This window comes from Rhodnius prolixus, unplaced genomic scaffold (genome assembly GCF_049639745.1).
Source record: "Rhodnius prolixus isolate KJV_2025 unplaced genomic scaffold, Rpr scaffold_14, whole genome shotgun sequence".
NCBI classification, from domain to species: domain Eukaryota; kingdom Metazoa; phylum Arthropoda; class Insecta; order Hemiptera; family Reduviidae; genus Rhodnius; species Rhodnius prolixus.
In genome coordinates, this window is record NW_027411594.1 from 9,838,563 (window position 1) to 9,858,568 (window position 20,006).

A 20,006-nucleotide genomic window follows, 5' to 3' on the forward strand; every position below is an offset into this window, starting at 1 on the left:
AGGATTTAGTCGTAATAAGGCACTACTAAGTCTGCCGGATAAACATCCAAAGGCTTAAAGCCCAATGCCCAAAAAACAGGCCCCCACAAAGCCGCCTCAGAGATGCCTTCGGATGGAGGTTTCAACGACCACTTTGAGGAACCTCGTTCTTTCCAAGCTATCGATTAACAGAGGACGTGGAACTGTGTCTTCAGCCAAGCAGACACACCATAACTCTTACACTCGCCTCAGGTTGAGTGAACCTGAACTTAATTTAGCCCTCCGATGAACTTCTGCTTGCTGGCTTTTCCTGGCCAGTTCGTAGTCTTCTCACTGCTCTCATGTCCTAAACCTGGGATAAAGAGAGCCTATTTGAAGCTATCTCCTTGAGGATGTTAATTCACTTTCAGAACAGTCTAGAATTTCCACTGGTGGCCGTAATTGCTGTCTGACTATCTGAACTTGCTACGATTTTTCAAGCTTGTGTTTTGCTGGTCACAGACTGACAGACACTAATCATCCCATCATCGCGGAATCATCCCATTTTGGTTTGGTAAACAGAAGCCATTGAAGTACTTGGCTGTCGTGGAAACTCCTCTTGGTCCATAGCTTCTATTTAGTTGGGCCCCCAAACAACCAGCTTGGCCTGCAGACCAAGTTCTTACATCAAGAGATCGCACTTGTGAGCCAATCACCAGGAATCATTCCAGTTGAACCAATAACTTAACCAGAACAACTGGTGAATACTTTTGTCAAAAATATAGAGAATTTCCATTACCTATTCCCTCTAAGCTGCACATTCTGCCCGCTATAAATAATAATGAAAAACTAAAAAAAAGAAAAAACTGAGCTCGTAAATTTAATGGAATCTGGACAGGCATCCTCTAGTTAATTGGGGCAAGGCCGTTCCTTGTTCTGGCACAAATTTATAGAGCCCACTCCAGAGTGTCCCAGGTCCACCTTAGGGGCTTCTCCATTTATGGATTATTTTTATAGCCATATTTATAGCCACTGCGGAGTCTCTGTTCATGAATATTATTATCAAACTATTTATAACCCCATCCCTTTATTCCTTAATTATTATAGTCATTATTTCCTAACCTATAATGTACATATGTCAACTCTATAACCTCAATCAGGTGATACCAAGTTTGCAATTAATAAATTTATTACAAAAAGAATGATACTTTGAATGAGATCTTTTATGTATTTTTTATGTATTATTTATTTTATTTAAAATGTATTCACCACCCACAGAGTAGGTAATTAAAATGTCCGGCATTAAAACTGAACGTTAAAAACTGCAGGGGCATACTGTATGCAGTGTGGGAAGAAAAACCACTTTTACAATTAGTTTTTCCCTTTATCTATAAAAGGTTAATTTTCCAAATTTTCTTCAAAAATGAAGGTCACATTGTAGTTAAAAGCCTTATACCCTTTATCGCAACGTCATATATTTATTAGATTTCGAAAACGAAAGCTTTAAGAGAGATTGCACTTATTCTTCTCGTTGTTAGCGTTTTATATTTGACAACATAGCGAGATCATGTTGAGCAATTTCATTGTGAATGAATAACATTCGGTTCGAAATTCTGTATAGATGTGCCTATTTGTGTGGGAGAAGTGCCGTTGCTGTGGTTTGTTTTTCAAGTGGGGGGCCCCTTTTTTAAATTATTTCAAATTTCTTCAACGAAAAACTTTCAGTAAATTTATTTGGATTTGTTTCTAATTTTTCCCCTTCCTTTAGCCCTGATTTCTCTTACGACAGCCAGAACTGCTTAAGTGCTTTAACGTTCACAGTTACCACGGACACACTAACCAAGCTACTAAAAAAAAATTGAATCCTGCTAGATTGTGGTATCCTGGGAAACCTCCATTTTTGAAAATATGACACGGTAGCATTACTTGCCCATATAAGCGGAAAGAGGAAGGAAAGAATATGAATTACAAGGACTGTGCTAATGGATGATAATATCGCGCCTAGAAAAGGCAGATTTAGGGGAGCAGCCGGTGCCTCTAGGAGCTCCACCCCAGCGTGTTTGTCTTCCAGATGGTTTAGAGATGGAATTTTTCGGGCGGCCGGCCAACTGGGAGACAGGGACAAATCTAGTTCATTTCCTCCGAACTGGCGCAGCTCACCCATTGCGCTACATAGCTACAGATATTTCCCTCTGTTCGCACTTTAAATCTCTTTCGGCCCTGCCCTCCAATAAATTGTCAAATTAATTTTTTTTGTATTTACTTTTACTCACCAGATTCAATTTAATACGACTTTCTACTTTAAATCATCTGGTCCATTGTGAGGGCGGGCCTTTTTTACGTCAGCGGCCTCACCAAGAAGGTCTTCTGGTGGGTGTCTTTCTCAAGTTGCAATTAGTACTTACTCCTTACCTCTGTAAAAAGTAGTTCTGTAATCTATACTTCAGTTTTTAGGATATGATTTTCCCTCAGAAACACATTTGTAAAACCCGAATGGGGCTAGATAGGTTGTAGTTGAGTGACAAGCACACACAATGGGAAGCCGATAATTAAATGCCGAGCTGAATGTGAGATAAGATGATAGAAAGGGGTAATTACTTAAAAAAAAAAAAGTATTAATACGTTTAATGAACTAAAGTGGAGACTAACCTATAACAAGAAGTTTCATTACGGATACACTAACAACGTAATAAATAAATATGATGCTGCTACCTTCTATCCAAACATTTCTAACCTGACCCGACTGCTGTCATGATCTTTCTATTCGTCTGTCTTTGGCCAATCAGCTGGTTACCAGTTTTTGGGAGGGGGCGGTGACACATCATTCATCCGAAGAACTTTCCACAGCAGACTTCAATAATGCGAACAAATTCTGGAAAAATTAAAAGAGTTTACTTTAATTCTTTGTACACGTTCATAAAATTAAAATGCTCATCAGCTCTTTTAAAACCAAGAATAAGAAATAAGAAAAAAAACAAAATCCTAGTTGGGAAAAGTAGTACAGGTTAGCCGATTAATTGGCTCGAATTACTTTATTGAAATGCTGAATGTAAAGTTGGCTACACTGACTGCGGCTCTTCCAAGTAAATCCCCTTGGTGATTTAATGAAGTTGGCCACAGTGTTTAACAAAGATAACCGCAACGGCAAACCTCTCTCTCCTTATTACGTCACAATCACCAGCTGTTAATTGCTGCTTCCACTTTATTTTAGTCGCTTTTAATTCGATTTCCCAATAATTTTGTCTCCTTTGTTAAAAAGATTTTTAATGCAGTGAATTTTATTCAATGTTTCTTTGCAGTAGAGCCAGCTGGAGCCATTATTGAGTTTGTTAGGATTTGTGACGTGACGTCTTGAGGCTCAGACATTATCGTTCAATACTGAAGATAATTCTTATCATATATCTAATTACCTTCACTCACTCTACTGTAATATTATAATATAATGGATTTTAAGATTTTTTGCGTCTGTTTGCTGTATATCCATCTGTCTGTGGAATGTGCAATACGCAATAATAGGAAGTTCAAAGCGGATGCCACTAACGGAGCCTAGGTTTTCGATTAAATCTACAAACCGAAAACACTCTTTACTGAATCGATTTGCCATTTTCCCAAAGTTTTGAATGACCGATCACAAAATAAGCCACTACAGCAGTATTAGTAAGGAGACCCCCCATCCTAAGATTAGCGGAAGTCAAATTCTATTCATTAGACTGATGATGTATGGAAGTAAGAATCAGAGAAAAGAGAAAACTACAGCACAATGATAGATTAAGTCAACGATATTTCTCCAGTACTCCAGTAAAGTTGGCAGTAATGCGGCAAACAAAGTCTGAGAATACCTAAGTACCCAGACTGGATATCTGACTGAAATGCATTGTTTGGATATCTAGATCAAATATAAAAATATGTAATCTAAAATCTGACGAGTTTTAGCCAAGTGGCTAAGGACTTCCGTTCTGTATTGGACTGCTTGGAGGGAAATGCCTCCCACTGGAGTTGGGCAGAAAAATTTGTTCACGAGTAATAATTATTCGTTGTATTCGTTGTTGTTAAAAGAAATTAGATTATGAGTATTAAGATAAGGCTGATGATGGAGCTGCGGTAGTTCGTGATCTTGAAGGATGGTGAGGGTGTTAGAAGGTAGGGTAAGGGACCTGAGGACAGCTGCCTCACATTGATCTTCAACAGTATGAATCATTTTCCCTGGGCAATTCTATTAAAGGGCAGTTCTAGGAAAGGGCGGGTTTCCTCGAAAGTGCAATTCATTATAATCTACGATCCTAGATCTGGCCCTTCATAGAGGGGTGGGTGGTTAATAAGTGGCCCAGTTTGGAGAAAATTAGCTGCCCCCCCTCTGGGTGGATTTTCCACCTTTCTAGTTTTTTTTTTTCTTTGGAAATTCTCGTCAACAATTTTCTCCAGGTTCGCGTACAAATATAACCAGCAGATTGAAATTATCTGTGTATGGTTTAAGAAATACAAATAAAACTTAAATTTATCCTATTTTGGAACATCGCACACAACTAATAAGGACCAAAAAGCCACCAAGAAACTAGAGACCACCGTCCTAGGTGGAAGACAGAACAAAATTGAGCAGGAGCGCAACATTTCCTGTCTACATTGCAGGAAGAAAGATGTTCCATTTCACTTAATTAAAAACCATAATTCAATTAATTTTATAAATAAATCAGATGATCTTCTTTTCTGTGGCTCGCGGTTATTTAATTAACCTGTTTCTTGAATATCTTACTTTAAGGATGAATAATTCCAACAAACTGTCTGATAGTTTAATCTCCGGTCGCAGGGCGGCCAGATGATAACGATCTAGCGATCGCATTTTCATTTTCTGCAACTTCTAACTTCAAATCCGCTATTCAATTGCGGAGCTTCTAAAACTTTGCCGTCTCCTCTTTCCATAAACTATTCACCAGACTGTTGCACAGGAAGTAAGGCCTTCTACTTCCGCTCGATCCTAGTAAATGGTAGTATTGTGGAAGAGTACATTTTCCATTTGCACCGGAAACAAATACATTACCTAAACTATAAGGGACTGAGGCGCCGAGGTAGCCGAGCGGTTAGAGGCGGGACATGTAAAGCTAATATGAATTGTGGTATTGGGTTCGATTCCAGGTCTTAAACCTTGGATTTTATTGAAAGGTTAATACAAGAAATTTTGCAGTAAAATATGTTTGCTAGTCGCCTCCGTCCGCGGCACCTAATTTGGTAGTTGGACGTTAAGCCCCGCCTGAAAAAATAAGCAATTACTTTACTTTACTTTTATTATTACCCTTTTTAAGGCACTTCAACATCTGGACCTCATCTGTGCCCGCGACTGTTCTTCATCACCGGTTAGCTGTAAGAGGCTCCAGAGATGTGAACTTCTAACGGCAGGCTGTTTGGATTGGAATCCAGAATCTCCAGTGCGCTACCCACTGGTCTAAGCAATTTCCTTCCTTTCATTTATTATCACATGTTTGTAACATTTCTATGTGGAAAGCCTGTAAAAAACCTCTCTCCGATAGTAAGGCTTTAGCCAATGTATTTGATAAGAAGGTATCTCTTCATTAAAACAATCTGTGTAAAATCAAAGTTCACCTCAGGTCCGCTGATGTAGTTTATTCTTTAGGTTGGCTACACTGGTTTGTCTAAAGTAAGATTTCTCCCCCTCTCCCCACCAGGAGCGAATAATAGCAGTGCAAAAATTCAATTTAATTTTGACGGCTACCAATAGATTTTTTTAGGCGTCAAACATTCAATCAGTAAATACTCATACGATTCATCGGAGGTCACGTGCGCCGAAGGACCGCCATGTTGGAGAGATAGACGAGGATGCCAAGTGTGAAAGGTCAAACGTACATTGAACATAACCTTCATTACCAGTGTGTGAGTTATTTTAACTTTGGTTATCGCTAGCCTGCTGAAGTGATGGTAACCTTTTTTAAAAATGTAATTTGGTTTAGTATCTTGATAACAGTCCAAAAAATTAAAAATTACAGTAGTTTCTCTTAGTGCAATAATAATGTAAGAGAAAGTAGTCCAGATTCTCAAGGCTCCAAATGTTTAAATTTCCTTTAAAACACCGCATGTTTGTATCATATTCAATGCTTTCTTAATTATACAGTTTGTAAACCCATACGTCATACTGAAAATGTCACTTCAACGGAAAGTAATATTTCCTCAGAACTAAACGAATTTTCCGAGGAAAAGTGATTGAAGTGAAAGTTATCGATCTACGCGTGAGTAATCTTTATTCCAAGTTAAGAGGAAGTGGGAGGAGCCACTTTCAACAAAATATTTTTTTTTAAAGTGTAAAAGAAAAACTATTCGGCGAAGTTGTACTTCTGGTTAAAGAATTTACTTTAAATTCGTAGTTTTAGGGGAGAACTGGAGGGGTTTCTGGGAGGCTACATCCTCCATGTCCTGAATTTCCCTTGAATAATGGCATCGCATTCAGTTACTAGCGCTTCCTCCATCTCTCACCACCAGATTCTACGATTTAGTTTTACAGCTTCCTGGGGTGTGTTTCCGTTTTGAATATTTCCTTCACACACACACACACACAGATTTTTCTAAAACAACTTTCTCGGACTAAGGAGATCTCCAAACAGATATTAACGATGGAAATACTTTATCGTAGATTGCAATACTACTTTACGTAGTAGAAGGTAAAAAGAAAAGATAATACTTTGCTTGTCCAAAAAGGATTTCAAAATTTGCGACTTCCGGATGATTTCCAAAATTGCTAGCACTTTTCACTGCCATCTAGTGCCATGCCTTTTCTTCCAGTTTTTATACCAGCTCTGGGAAGGTTAGAAAAGCAGTTTCTGCATCAACTGCTACCCCCTCCACCAAAATTTATTTCCAAGTCATTTGAGTGTTACAGCCTAGAATAGAAATTAATCGATTAAATAAACCACAATATATGCTAAAGCAAATAAAGCTTGATTATCAAGGTGCAGATTTGTTTTAAATTAAAATATTCCAATAAAAATATTTAAAAAAATGATAAAAACACAAAACGAAATATTTTGTAGGCGCTATTTTATTTTTATTATATTTATATGTAAATTGTGTGGAGGGAAAATACCATGAGTATTGTTCCAAGTTTCATCAGTAGAAAGGGCAGTGTTGTTAGTAATTAGTTTAGGTAAAAATAAAATCTCGTACCCTACAGTGCAGTTTTTTTGTATTTATCTATTGTTTAGTTGGCACTAGCGACGTTTTCTTTGTCTCTTGTTTCACACGTACATGTTTATTCTCTGCTCCATTGAATATCTGATTTCTTTCCCCTTTATGCGGCTCTTTTAAAATTAATTGTTTTAAACGTTTGAAAACTATTCAATTGTTTTTTTTTCTTTTGTTTAATTTGCCCCGCTTTTGTTATTATTGTTAAATAAATTTGAAAAGATGAAGTGTGAACACGCTCGTGACTTTTTTTTTTATAAGGTAATTGTAAAAATGCATAAACGGTTGGCTTCCGTTAAGGATGGATAAATTATTCATATTGAATAAATGTTACGCTAAGGTAGCGTATTCGCTCAACTAACTACAGGATCCAGACAAGAAAACTGAGCTGCCTAGTCAGGGCCCAGAGTACAAGATTTCGTCTTACTCTAATAGAATTACATTTCGAAAACTACAAATACGAGATGTGTTTCTTAAGTAAGTACCATTTTTTGCTTTCTTCTAAAGCATTCTTTTATAATGAGTTGCTTAAGCTCAAGAGTTTAAAGCAACATTCCACAACTGGCAGTACAACTGAATGGATTCTTTACTTACCTTAGATTTTGTTTCCCTAAAAATGTAATTTCTGATTAATGTGCAGTTTTCTAAAGTAGGTAATTAGTGATAATTAAGTATTTTTCCCAAATCCAAGTTCGAAAAATGGTGAGTTACAAGATCGAAAATGCAGAGGAAGTCATGTGAGTGATTTCCAATTTCAAGGCCACTCTAAACTGGATTGCCGATGAAACCTCCAACCCACCCTTGCAAATAGTTAGAGAAAGTGAAAGGGTTCGGATTATCATGTGAACTGTAAATATATGCTGTAGATTTGTGTTTGTATTGTATTCACATGTGCAGTAGTTGAGAGTGTTAGTGAGCTAATTACAGTCATACAGAGAATCATGTGTAAACGCAAGTTTTGAGTACATACGTATGTTATGTACAGTGTGTGTATGAGTGTGCATGTGCCAGCTTGTAGTACAGCTGTGCGGGGCTGGCGGCGGCATGACGTCACTAGGTAGCCATGGTAACAGCCAAGGCCAACAGCAGCGCGCCCTCATAGATGCCGCACATAGAGCTACACACTGTTCGCTTCCGCCCTCCTCCAAATTACCAAACCTCACCCGCCCCCGCCCCCGTTCGACCCCCCCCCAAACAACTCTCTCAGTTACTCTATCTCTGTTGCTCCAGCCAACTCCAGATATCGCCCTGTCCTACTCGTCCAACTGCGGCTATAGCTGCTATTGCTGATGTTCGCCGGCGGCAGAGTTCCATCGTTTAGGAAAAGAGTCTAGGCTGAGGAAGCAAAAAAAAAAGAGAAAAGAAAAGAGTTGAGTTGGTTGTGTTAGTGCGGACCAGGGAGGTTTGTAAGTCCGTTGTCCGCATGACGGCCTCCACCCGCGGCCTCTTGCTGGCATGAAAGGAAACAATAGGGTCGGAGGCAGCCAACCAACTGGGGCCGGCAGTAGCTTGAGAGAGGGCTTACTGCGAGGAAGTGGAAGCAGCACTCTTTTACAAAGTTTCTTAAAAACCACCTTTACTCCTCTTACGGACGGCGTGTATCTGGGGGTAATCCCGGCCGTCCCAGTTTTTATCCCGTAGACAGTATCTCCGTTTTCCTTTCACTTCCTCATCCTTCTCCCTTTCACTCTGACTTCCTCTCTTTATTGCCTTTCCTGTGGAAGAGAATCCTTCCCGGTAGTAACTATCCTTTCGATACCGTTCACTATCTACATCCCTAATAAATTCCCTTCCTCTTGGACTGTAACAAAACCCTCTTTTAATCTGTACTATTCACCTCACTTGTACGACACCTAAATTGTGACCTTACATACATCATGGGCACTTACGTACCTTACCTACTTCTCCTTTTACATTTCGAACTCCATTTTGTTGGTACCGACAGACAGGTTACAGCATTTGGCAAAACAGTAAATATTAAACTCTAATTAGCCTTTTTTTGAAAGTTTAAAGGGAATAATTGCTATTTTGGGAAATCTGGAAAAGTTTATGTATGTGAAAAAATCTGTTGTGATCAGCAATCACATGAATTTTTGTTTCCTGCTACAGTTTACGTAAATAAATTTTATTAAAACTTACAATTTGTACTTAAAAGTAGAAGACTTCAACATACGAATTTTCAAGAAAATTGTGGGATCCAGTTTTTAAGGAAAACTCCAAACAGTGAAGAACTGGTATCAAACTATTTTAATGAATAAATCTTTAAAAATCGATAAATAGCAGCCTCTATGCAAATAAACATACAAAATGGTGGGTAACAATAGGTGAAACATGACCCACAATTTCCTTTTACCTACTTCCCAAGAAAATACCAACTGACTGACTGACTGACTGAAGTGTTTTATTTTTAATTACTATATACATAATCTTATAAACAACAAAACATATTTACACAAAAGCATGGACAACAGTCCATCTGCTTGACCAAATTCTATTTAAAAATTTACAATATAAAAATAGCAGCCAGAACTTATCGCACAATTTACATTACATTCTAATATACACTAAGTGTTATATTCCTGTATGAGGAAACTTCTGTACTTCCATGCTCTCATGTGATAATTATATAGTTTATCCCAGTCGCTTCCATTTAAATATTCTATACACTCTAATTCAGATAGTGCTTTCTTTCCTAACCATCTTACTCTGAATTCAGATAGTACAGGACAGACGCTTACATAATGAAAGGTATCCTCAACCGCAAACTGGTTACACATGGAACATAAATGTACAGCTTCATCTCTGGCAACATTAAAATTCAGATTCAGCAATTGTCCTCTTAATTTGAAAATAACTTTAATAAAATTTATTTTAAATTTATCAGAAAAGTAATTGTTCTGCTCTAAGTTAATATTAAGTTTTTTATACAATGCATGATAAGTAGAGTTTTGGGCCTTCGAAATTAAATCATTTCTAAACTTAGTTTTAATATTTTCAAATAACCCATCAAAACTTTGTTTGTTTCCACTAATCAAGTAGTCACTGCTTTCCCAGTCATATTTCTGGCAAGTAATCTTAAACTCTTTATGCCAAAAACAGTTTTTCATAATAATTTCCTCAGCCAGGATCTTTGGCAATCTGTTATTGGGGAGTAACAGGACTTTTTGAATATAACTGAGGTGCAACTGTAATGTGTATAGGAAGAGGGGGTAGGCTCCTGTTTCTAAATAGACTATATAGTTTGGCGTACCTAGGGGCAGCGCTAACATCTTCTTTATGAAATAAGTGTACAACTTTTCAGCCTTCTCAAAACGCATGAAACCCCAAACCTGTGTAGCGTAACAAAGCACGGATCTACAAACGCTGTTAAACACTTCCAACTTAGAGGACAACGGAATGATATTATTTTTAAAAAGCTTATCGTACGTGGAGTGTATTCCAAATTTTGCGGTACCAAGTCTTTCATCCAAATGCTTCACGAAGGACAGTCCCGGAGTTAAAATGACCCCTAAGTATTTATACCTGCTAACCACATCAATTCTATTGCCATCGTAAAACCAGCATTCATTTCGTGCCTTCCTGCCACCTTTTTTAAAAACTACAATTTGTGATTTTTTCAAATTTATTATTAAATTCCATAGTTTGCAATAATTGGCTAATCTGTTTATCATATGTTGCAAAATTGATGGATGATCGGCAATTATCACAATGTCGTCAGCGTACATCAAGCATCTGACATTCATTCCCGCTACCCTAATACCCCCTTCTAAGGCATCATGCATATCATTGATAAACATACAGAATAACAAAGGTGACAAGAGACATCCCTGTTTAAGCCCCATCTCATTTTGAAAGCTACTTGTTGTACCTCGCGGTGTCCATACACAGGATTCTGTTTTGTTATATAATGCCTTAACAACCTCAATAAATTTTGTAGATATCCCAAGGTTATGCAATTTATAATAGAGGGCATTCCTGTCTAGCGAGTCAAAGGCTGACTTCAAATCAATAAAGAAACAAAATAATTTACCCCCATCCATTGATGTTTTAATTTTAATAATGTTAGCTAAATTGAAGATATTATCAACAGTTGAATAGCCCTCTCTGAAGCCGGCTTGAAATTCGTTAAGTACACTATTGTTACTCACCCACCTACTCAATCCAAGAAAATATTATTGCTAGTTGAAAACTTTTACCAATACCCCGCCATGAAGCCAAGAAAATACCAATTATTCCCAATTTCCCTGTTAACCCTTACATTATTAGTACAGAAAACAAGACATTAAGCGAGAAAAATCTTTTATTTTCCATATTTTTATTGAGAAAATGTTTTATTCCAAATTTGGATACTTCATTAAATACCTACGGGGGCAAAATTAGTAAAAAAAATTAATCTTTTATTTTTCATGGAAATAATTGACAATCAAGAATTGGCCAACCACAGTGCAGAATGGAGGTGTGAAAAGTAGGTGGGTTGAAGAGCCAATCAGAAGCGAAAAGTGGTTATTAAACCACTCCCTACCCGCCCTGTAGGTAACACCACGCCCCTTTTTGCCCGTAAACTAGAAGATCTGTATTTTTCATTTTTCTTCTTTCTATTACTATTGAGTATTGACAAACGAAAGTATTAACCAAATTTGTTTGAATGAGGCTGGAAACATAGTGGAGCGGCGAGCAAAGCGGCGATGATAGCGAAGAGCAAAGCGGCGAAATCAAACACAAGTAAACATATGGGACCGCGCATAGTGGCGAGCAAAGCGAAGATAGAGCAACTCTATCTACTTCTAGTTTTTGTTTTTGCCGCTTTGCTCTTCGCTATCATCGCCGCTTTGCCCGCCGCTCCACTATGTTTCCAGCCTTAGGAATTTTTCGCAACAGAAGAATACGAGAACTTGAATTACACGCTGTTAATAACAAATATATTACTTCTTGTTATAATAATTCATTTGTAAATTATAATTTAATTGAGTATCTCGTAGTAATGAAGTTTTATAATCAAGCATAAACAATAATTGCCTTTATTTATTTGATATTACAAGTACATATACAACATTGGGTGGAGATCCCTTTAACGCCCGATGTACCCGTTCAGGTACATCTAATAAAAGTGCAATTTGACGTATTGTAATGTTTATTTTTGAGAAAGTAGTTTCATAAAGTGACGATAGATGACTCTAGTAATCTATGCAAAAGTCAATTTTGCCGGTGGCGCGAAAACTAATGTCATATAGTATGCATTGTCACTCGCAGTCCAAGCAAGATTACTGAGGTAAGCTATTTGCTTTTATTATTTGTACAAATAATACATTATATGGACTTCTTTTTATTAAAAAGTATAATAATATCTTATTCTAATGTTTAACACAATAAATGTGGTAATTTATTTGATAAATCAGGAAGGAAAGGAATCAAGAAGGAAATGAAGACGACTAGATCTCTACAACTTTGCCAAGGGATGTTCCCGCTACAATCGGAGATATCGTGATCTGGGTGCCGTGGAATCACTTCAATAGTAACGGGAACACCCCTTGGCAGAGTTGTAGAGATCAAGTCGCCTTCATTTCCTTCTTCCTCGTCACTAACTATGGCAGGATCTGGTGGCACTAACACAACATCGTACTCCACATCGTCATTTTAGTCAGTCAATATCGATTCAAGGGCTTCCTCTAGCCTTGAATAATTATTTTGACTTGTACAAATACGGCGATTCGCCATTATGAAAAATTCGTAGCACCTGTAGAAAAAATAAAAGTGTGATATAAAAACGCCCATTGTACCTGCATGTGTACAGTACAAAGAAATGAGACCTAATATATGATTTATCAAATAAATTACCTCATTTATTGTGTTAAACATTAGAATAAGATATTATTATTATACTTTTTAATAAAAAGAAGTCTATATAATGTATTATTTGTACAAATAATAAAAGCAAATAGCTTACCTCAGTAATCTTGCTTGGACTGCGAGTGTCAATGCATACTATGTGACATTAGTTTTCGCGTCACCGGCAAAATTGACTTTTGTATAGATTACTAGAGTCATCTATCGTCACTTTATGAAACTACTTTCTCAAAAATAAACATTACAATACGTCAAATTGCACTTTTATTAGATGTACCTGAACGGGTACATCGGGCGTTAATGTAATTGAAGCTTCATTAAATTTTAATATTAACTGAATAGATTAATTATTAATTACATATTATTTTTAAAGCTTAACTACTGACGAACTGAATAATATTGTCATCAAAGTTAAATAATACCCAACCTTTTACATACGTTGTAAATGGCTGAAATTAATAATAATAATTTATTTATTGCTTTGAAGTACTTTGTAGCTTTGCTTTGTAGCTGAAATTAGGAACTTAAGAATGAATGTCCCTGATTCGTTTACCTTTGTCTTTTAATCAACCCTTATACTTAACTTTTTAAACTTTAAAGTTTCTGTCAAGGAGATCACAGAAGGGATTAAACGCCCCAAATTTTATGGGAGAATAAATCAGTTTTGAAAATGTGTTCATGAACGCTTGTTCTGATCTTACGGGTTACCAACAAAATTAAAAAAGCTAAAATATAAGACGCGAAAATATAATCTTTTAACAGAGCGCTTAAATTATTCCATTTCTCAGAACTTATAAAAATGAACTGCTGAAATTTAATTTAAAAACTTTTTGTTTACCTTTAGCAAAGTTAAATTGCTAACCTCTTTTTAAAAATAAGAAAAGTATTCTAAATCTTTCTCTCTCACAATAAATAAATGAACAAATATTCTTGAAAGTTCATTAAAGTTATTAATAGAAAGAAAATCATGGTGCTTATCAATCAACTTTTTTTAAGTAAAGAGAAAGTACTTTGGAAAGTACTTAGTTTCACCCAAAAAACAAGTTTTAAGCACCAAGAGTGGAAATGTTTTGTGCGTGTGTTCACGTCTCATAATCAAAAAATGGCCGGAATTAATTTTCACAGGAAATATCTGTTTTACAAAAGGAGTATGAGAGTTGAAACTATTGTGTAGGCACAAGCAACTGACCGACAAGGAAAGGTATGAGAAGAGGCAATTAGCTGATGAGCCAGCAATTTATTATGGTTACATGAGGCACATGCAAGAGCTATTTTTATCCCTTCTTACACTTCATAACCTGCTAAACAATGTTCAAATAAACTGTATATGTTATAAAAGACAAAGGTTACATTGTGGCAGGTTTTGTTGATTTTAGAAAAAAAAGTTACATTGTGGCAGGTTTTGTTGATTAAAAAACAAAACAAAAAACGCGTTTAATGTAATTGCAATGTATACACTTTGAGTGCACTTTTTTTCTTTTTTTTTTTAGATACGAACTGAGCTTTAGAATCAAGACACAAGAGTTCGGCACTTAGATGGCAGCCCGTATCTCGGAGAGGCTTAACAAGTCTTTCGACCCTGAAATCCCCGAGTTTCAACAACCTTCCGCATAGAATGGATTTCCGCCTTGCTTGGAAACTTCCTCTTGGGTTCCGAATGCTTAGTCCTGGTCCCCAAAAACTCCAGTCGTAGTCCGCTCCGGTATTCTCCATCCATTCGAATTCCAAACACTCGCCGTGTCTTTCTTAACATCAAAAAGGCAGATTTCCGATTTCTACGTATTTCCTCTCAATGTTTATCTTTACGAAAAATTCCTGACAAATTTATAGCTTGCCTAAATTTATTTAATTTTTTTATAATCTTATTTTAAAATGTTATCATCTTTTTTTTTAATAAATGAAATTGAATGAAGTCAATCTGTATAATTTACTCTAAAATTTTAGCATACCTAATCTGCAATTATCCAAGGAAATATGTCATCATTGGACGGGCGAGTAGGTTATCTGCATTGCAGAGGTCCCTAGCGGGATAACTGTTCCCCCGACAAGGTGTTCAGAGCCGCCATCAGGACATATTAAATATTTTACATAGGTTATATTGGAAGCGCAACGTAGGCACACCACTGGTAGCGGGGCCCCACTGGTGGCAGTATAAACACAACGTATTGAACCGAAATAAGTTGTGAAAGAGAGCAGAGGACCTCCTAAATACACAGAAGGGCCGCTACCCCCTTCCTCTGTGACGCCACTGCCACTGGAAGATTGTCTTTGATTTAGCACAACACACGTGTGCTATATTTCCCGCCTACGTTTTGTTATTTCTGGAGATAGTGTTGCTTTGTACGTGAATTTTTGTCCAGTCCTAGTGCCAATAATATCCTTCCAATTCCATTTGATAAATTATTGACTAAAAATCAATTTTTAATTGATCAATACCGCGGCACTTCTCTCAGCATGTTAACTAACACACATAACCTGCACTTACACATCATAACCTGCTAAATAATGTCCAAATAAACTGTATATGTTATAAAAGACAAAGGTTACATTGTGGCAGGTTTTGTTAATTATAAAAAAAAACGCGATTAATGTAATAGTAATGTTAATAATACCAACTGGATTAATGAACCATTAATTTTAACCAAAAATCTCATCTTCTCTTCGTAAAACCAACCACTGTGGCTTTCGAAGCAAAAATTTTGAAATGTATACACTCTGAGTGAACGTTTTTTTTTTTTTTTAGATGCGATCTCAGCTTCAGAAACAAAACACAGAGTTCGGCACTTAGATGGCAGCCCGTCTCTCGGAGAGGCTTAACACGTCTTTCAACCCCGAAATCCCCCGTTGAACACTACCTCCTTACACACTTTCCTGCTCCCTTCGTTAGCAAGTGCAATGTATGACAAGGAACATAGTTGAATCAAATTCCCTCAAACCAAACAGTTGAATCAACCTCCAATAATGGAAGAAGAGTTGTAACCGTCTTTTGTTAACCTGTCGACCTTCCCTTTACCGCGTAATAGTTTATGTTCCTGTAGTATCCCACCTCAGCCTCACGTCGATGTGGTTCGTCAGTGATAATAAATCGTTGCGGTAGTCATTAGGAACTCTCGATCTGAAGTAGTGGGCTATTAGAAGCTGAAGCGGCCTGTTCGTCCATAGATTTTAAATAAAGCACTGTTAGAAAGAAGATTTTTCAGTTACATTACCCAGAATAAATGGATAAAGGAATTAAGATAATCGCTAGATCTATTGGCCGTCAGTAGTCAATTATTTAGTCTTTCGATTTATAAACAAACAGCACGTTTTGCATCTATTTTTCATTCTTTGTTTTAGCTTCAGAAATTTTGACTTTTGTCTCCAATTATACTGTATTTGAACTATTTATTGTTTACTTAAAAAAAACACTTTAAGCTTCAAAAGTTTGACTTTAGACAAAGTCGGCCATTTTGGCTCATTCTTAACAAAAATACATTGATGAGGTTATACAAGTTAAGGTTAACCATATGTGGTCACAATTAGAAGTGTTCAATCTGGGTGATTGTATTTTGTTTTTGTTTGTCCAGCCATAGAAAAAATGATAATCAAGAAGTATAACATATCTCCAGATGACTACCGCGTCCTCGAGACAATAGTGCTGAAGACGGAGCCACACAAGGCAGGACGACAGTGGAAGTTTGCAGGTGCCTTCTATTATGCTACAACTGTCCTTACTACCATAGGTATGCAAATATTTTCATTTTAAAAATTTATGTAATGGTTTATTTCTCACAGTGCCCGCCAGGGGCGTTACCAGGATTGTACGAAGTAGCGTATTGCCCAGGAGAATTCAGTTTTAGCTAAAACTGGCTGGCAGTGAAATAAGTAGGTTTATCAAGTTTGCTGAGTTCATGGTAGAACACCTGATAACCGTCCAGACGCCATTCAATAGCGTCATTAATCTTGGCGAAACAGTGGCTGCCATCTATTGGAAGACTGTGGAAGTAATGGTGTACTACGTCAGAGATATAGGCGAGGAAGGCCAAATTAAAGGAGTGTTCGATGCGCAATATCGGGTCGTAACAGGAAGCAATCTGGTGTGGACACTAATTTGACTTCCTCTTACATTGCAGTTTATCTACATTTCCTTTGAAACTTACCATTTTACTAAAGTGTAGGTTCATTCAACACGTCCACTTTGAAGGAAGCATCTTTGAAAAAAAATCTTAAAAATAAGAAACAAACAAAATCTTCTCCATAAAATGGCACTTCCGGGATGTCAATTTTTTGTTTCCCTATTTAACCCTCGTTAATGTTTATAAGGTGGTAAGTCCATACTTTGCACTGAAACAGCACTTTAGGGGAATGGCTGATCAGGAGTGCCTTTAATCGAAATTCCTGGGGAACGAATTCAAGTAAAAGCTGTAAAACCAAGTTTTAGCGATGAGCCGGGTTTAAAGGAAACAGCTGTTAAAAACGGAAACATTAAGTGAAGCGTCACGCATTTGACCAAAACCTTATTTTGGCGCCATCTGTTGGCAGCTAAGCTGAATATTGAGTAGGAACATTTCGTTTTTCCTTTACGGCAAAAGCTCACCGAACGGAAGCAAACACTTTTCCTCAGCACTTTAAACCCACATACTTCCGGTGTAAACACAAACTCGACACTCTATCGATTACGATACCTCTCCAAAGAGAAGGTAAGAGGAAGATAAAATGGATGGTATTTTGGTAGTGAGAATTGGTGCAGCTTGAAAGAAGCAGGTTTTTATGGAGGATTGACATTTAGCTAGGACAATGTCAGTCTAGAGAGAGTCAATGTTTGTGGAAGGGGAGCCGCCACTGGCAAGTTGTCAAGCCTCTCTCCAGGAACATCAATGTCCCAAGTTACAAAGCATTGACAACTAGCCAATAGCAGTCAAGAAACCCATTTACTCTTAGCGAGCGATGGTTGGGCGGCCACTTTCTCGGCATGTTTGCTCTTCTACTTTAGAACAGTCCAACCTGGTTGCAAGTTACAAAGAAATGTAGCGCGACACGACCAAACTCTCTTTCATCAGCTGTCCAACTCAACACTCATTTTCTAAATGATGATTTGACTTGGGATTTTGGCATTGTTGAGGGGGGGAGCCAATGAATATTATTCTTTTCCCTATTATTTGTGCCAAAGTTTATTGTATTCATCTTCAGCTAACAATATCCAATATAGATACGATCAATGGAGAAGATCAATATAGTTACAATTAATGGAGATAGATCAGTATGGAGTACTTCTTTTATTGAAAAATTCTTACAATTAATAAAACAAAAAATAAACAAAGACTATGGCATCAAATTTTTAAAATGATCCAGAAATTTCATTTCTGGATTGCCTCTAAGATATTTGGATCATCAGAACGATTAATGTTATAGTATAGTATTGTATAGTACAGTTTTCATGGTATTTACCCTATACAAATGGAGTGTTGGTTACAAATTAGAATGATTAATATTATCATTTTATTGAATAAACATTATTATTTTTATCACTTTGATGGTTTTCAACCAAGAGTATTATCTTTATCTTCATGTTTTGTTTACTTTTATAAATTGGCCTAATAGATAATATTATTGTTATTATTATTATTATTATTACTTTTAATGGGGTCTTAAGAAGTATAAAAAAAGTTTTTGATTAATGCTACTTGATGTTTGTAAATATTAGTTATTTCCTTTTTATTCAAAATTTGCGGCAAGGTATATAGTGGTATCTTGTAAGTAACAATGCCATTGTGTTACAGGTTACGGCCACTCCACACCGAACACAATAGGCGGCAAGTTGTTCACCATGTTCTACGCCATTGTGGGCATCCCGCTTGGGCTGGTCATGTTCCAGAGTATCGGCGAGCGCGTAAACAAACTGTCCTCAGTTGTGATACGTAATGTTAAAAAATTGTTAGGCTGTAGAAATGTGGACGCTTCGGAAATAAATTTAATTTGTGTGGTGACAACGTTGAGCAGTCTGACGATTGCTGGAGGCGCCGCGGCCTTCAGCTGTTACGAAGGCTGGACTTATTTCGATTCAGTATATTATTGTTTCATCACCCTCACTACAATTGGGTTTGGGGATATGGTGGCCTTACAGAAAGATGACGCTTTGGACAAGAAACCGGAATACGTCACATTCTCTTTAATATTTATATTGTTTGGACTGGCCATCGTGGCTGCCTCGCTCAACCTTCTGGTGCTCAGATTTGTCACCATGAACACTGAGGATGAACGAAGGGACGAAGCCGAAGCTTTACAGGTAAAGCTTTTTCTTTCTTTTCACTGTATACATATGTATATATGTAAATAGTTTAATGGGTCGTTGCATGCGCACTGTAGCCTCTGTTCTTACTTAGGTTATTCCAATGAAGATAGACGGCACTTAGCCCACAAACTAGACCATTGTACTCCTAGCATCTCCTCCAACAACAGACCTTCTACCATTAATCAATGTCCGCTTTCCTGTCATGGAAGAACGCGTTCACTTTAAAAACAAAAACAAAAAATCAGCCAACTACTTTCCGCACTTGGGGTGTGGATCTCTCTGTTTGTAGAAGACTTCTTTTCGAAACTCGTAAATTGCAGTTAGAACTGTTTCTGATCACACTGTAGTAGGATAGCAGTAGAGAAGGTAACGCTAATGATTGTGCCTAAACCTGCCCAGGATTCGAAAAGATTCCGAAATCCAGGCCCAATAACCTTGAGAACACAGTCTGCGGTTTAGGCGTCAGAGATGGCGAGTTCTCAGAAAGCATAAAGGCATTGGTGAGAAGACTCTCTAAGGCCACCCATCAGATCAGACCAGAGTGCGCCGGTCCTACGAATGCCGTCAGTCCGTATGGAGCCTAGAGAAGGACCTACGATCTAGACTTAAGTGGGATCCCGCAAGTAAAGAATCCCTTCCAAAAGTGTAATGCAGGGGAAAGCGAGAAATGGGGCCATCCATTAGTAGAAGCAACGCTTCCATCTAGTCGAACCTTTTCTCTTTATTTTTATTGTATTTATTGTTTGAC

At 37.3% G+C, this 20,006-nt stretch overlaps 1 protein-coding gene across 9 annotated transcripts in view; it reads left to right on the forward strand.

Annotated features, from left to right (window-relative positions):
- Positions 1-20,006, forward strand: part of Task6 (TWIK-related acid-sensitive K[+] channel 6) — a 91,243-nt gene that overhangs the window by 55,558 nt on the left and 15,679 nt on the right. For 6 of the 9 annotated variants that reach the window (XR_012457148.1, XR_012457149.1, XR_012457150.1 and 3 more), the window contains exons 3-4: positions 16,554-16,709; positions 18,747-19,252. Coding sequence is in view for 4 of the 9 variants with exons in the window: in XM_074123580.1 (XP_073979681.1) it covers positions 16,554-16,709; positions 18,747-19,252 (662 nt within the window). In the remaining 5 variants the exon portion in view is untranslated. Of the gene's footprint in view, positions 1-5,578; positions 5,842-7,113; positions 7,621-11,571; positions 11,673-16,553; positions 16,710-18,746; positions 19,253-20,006 lie in introns of those variants that run through there. The other 3 variants (XM_074123582.1, XM_074123584.1, XM_074123581.1) reach the window with 3 other exon arrangements.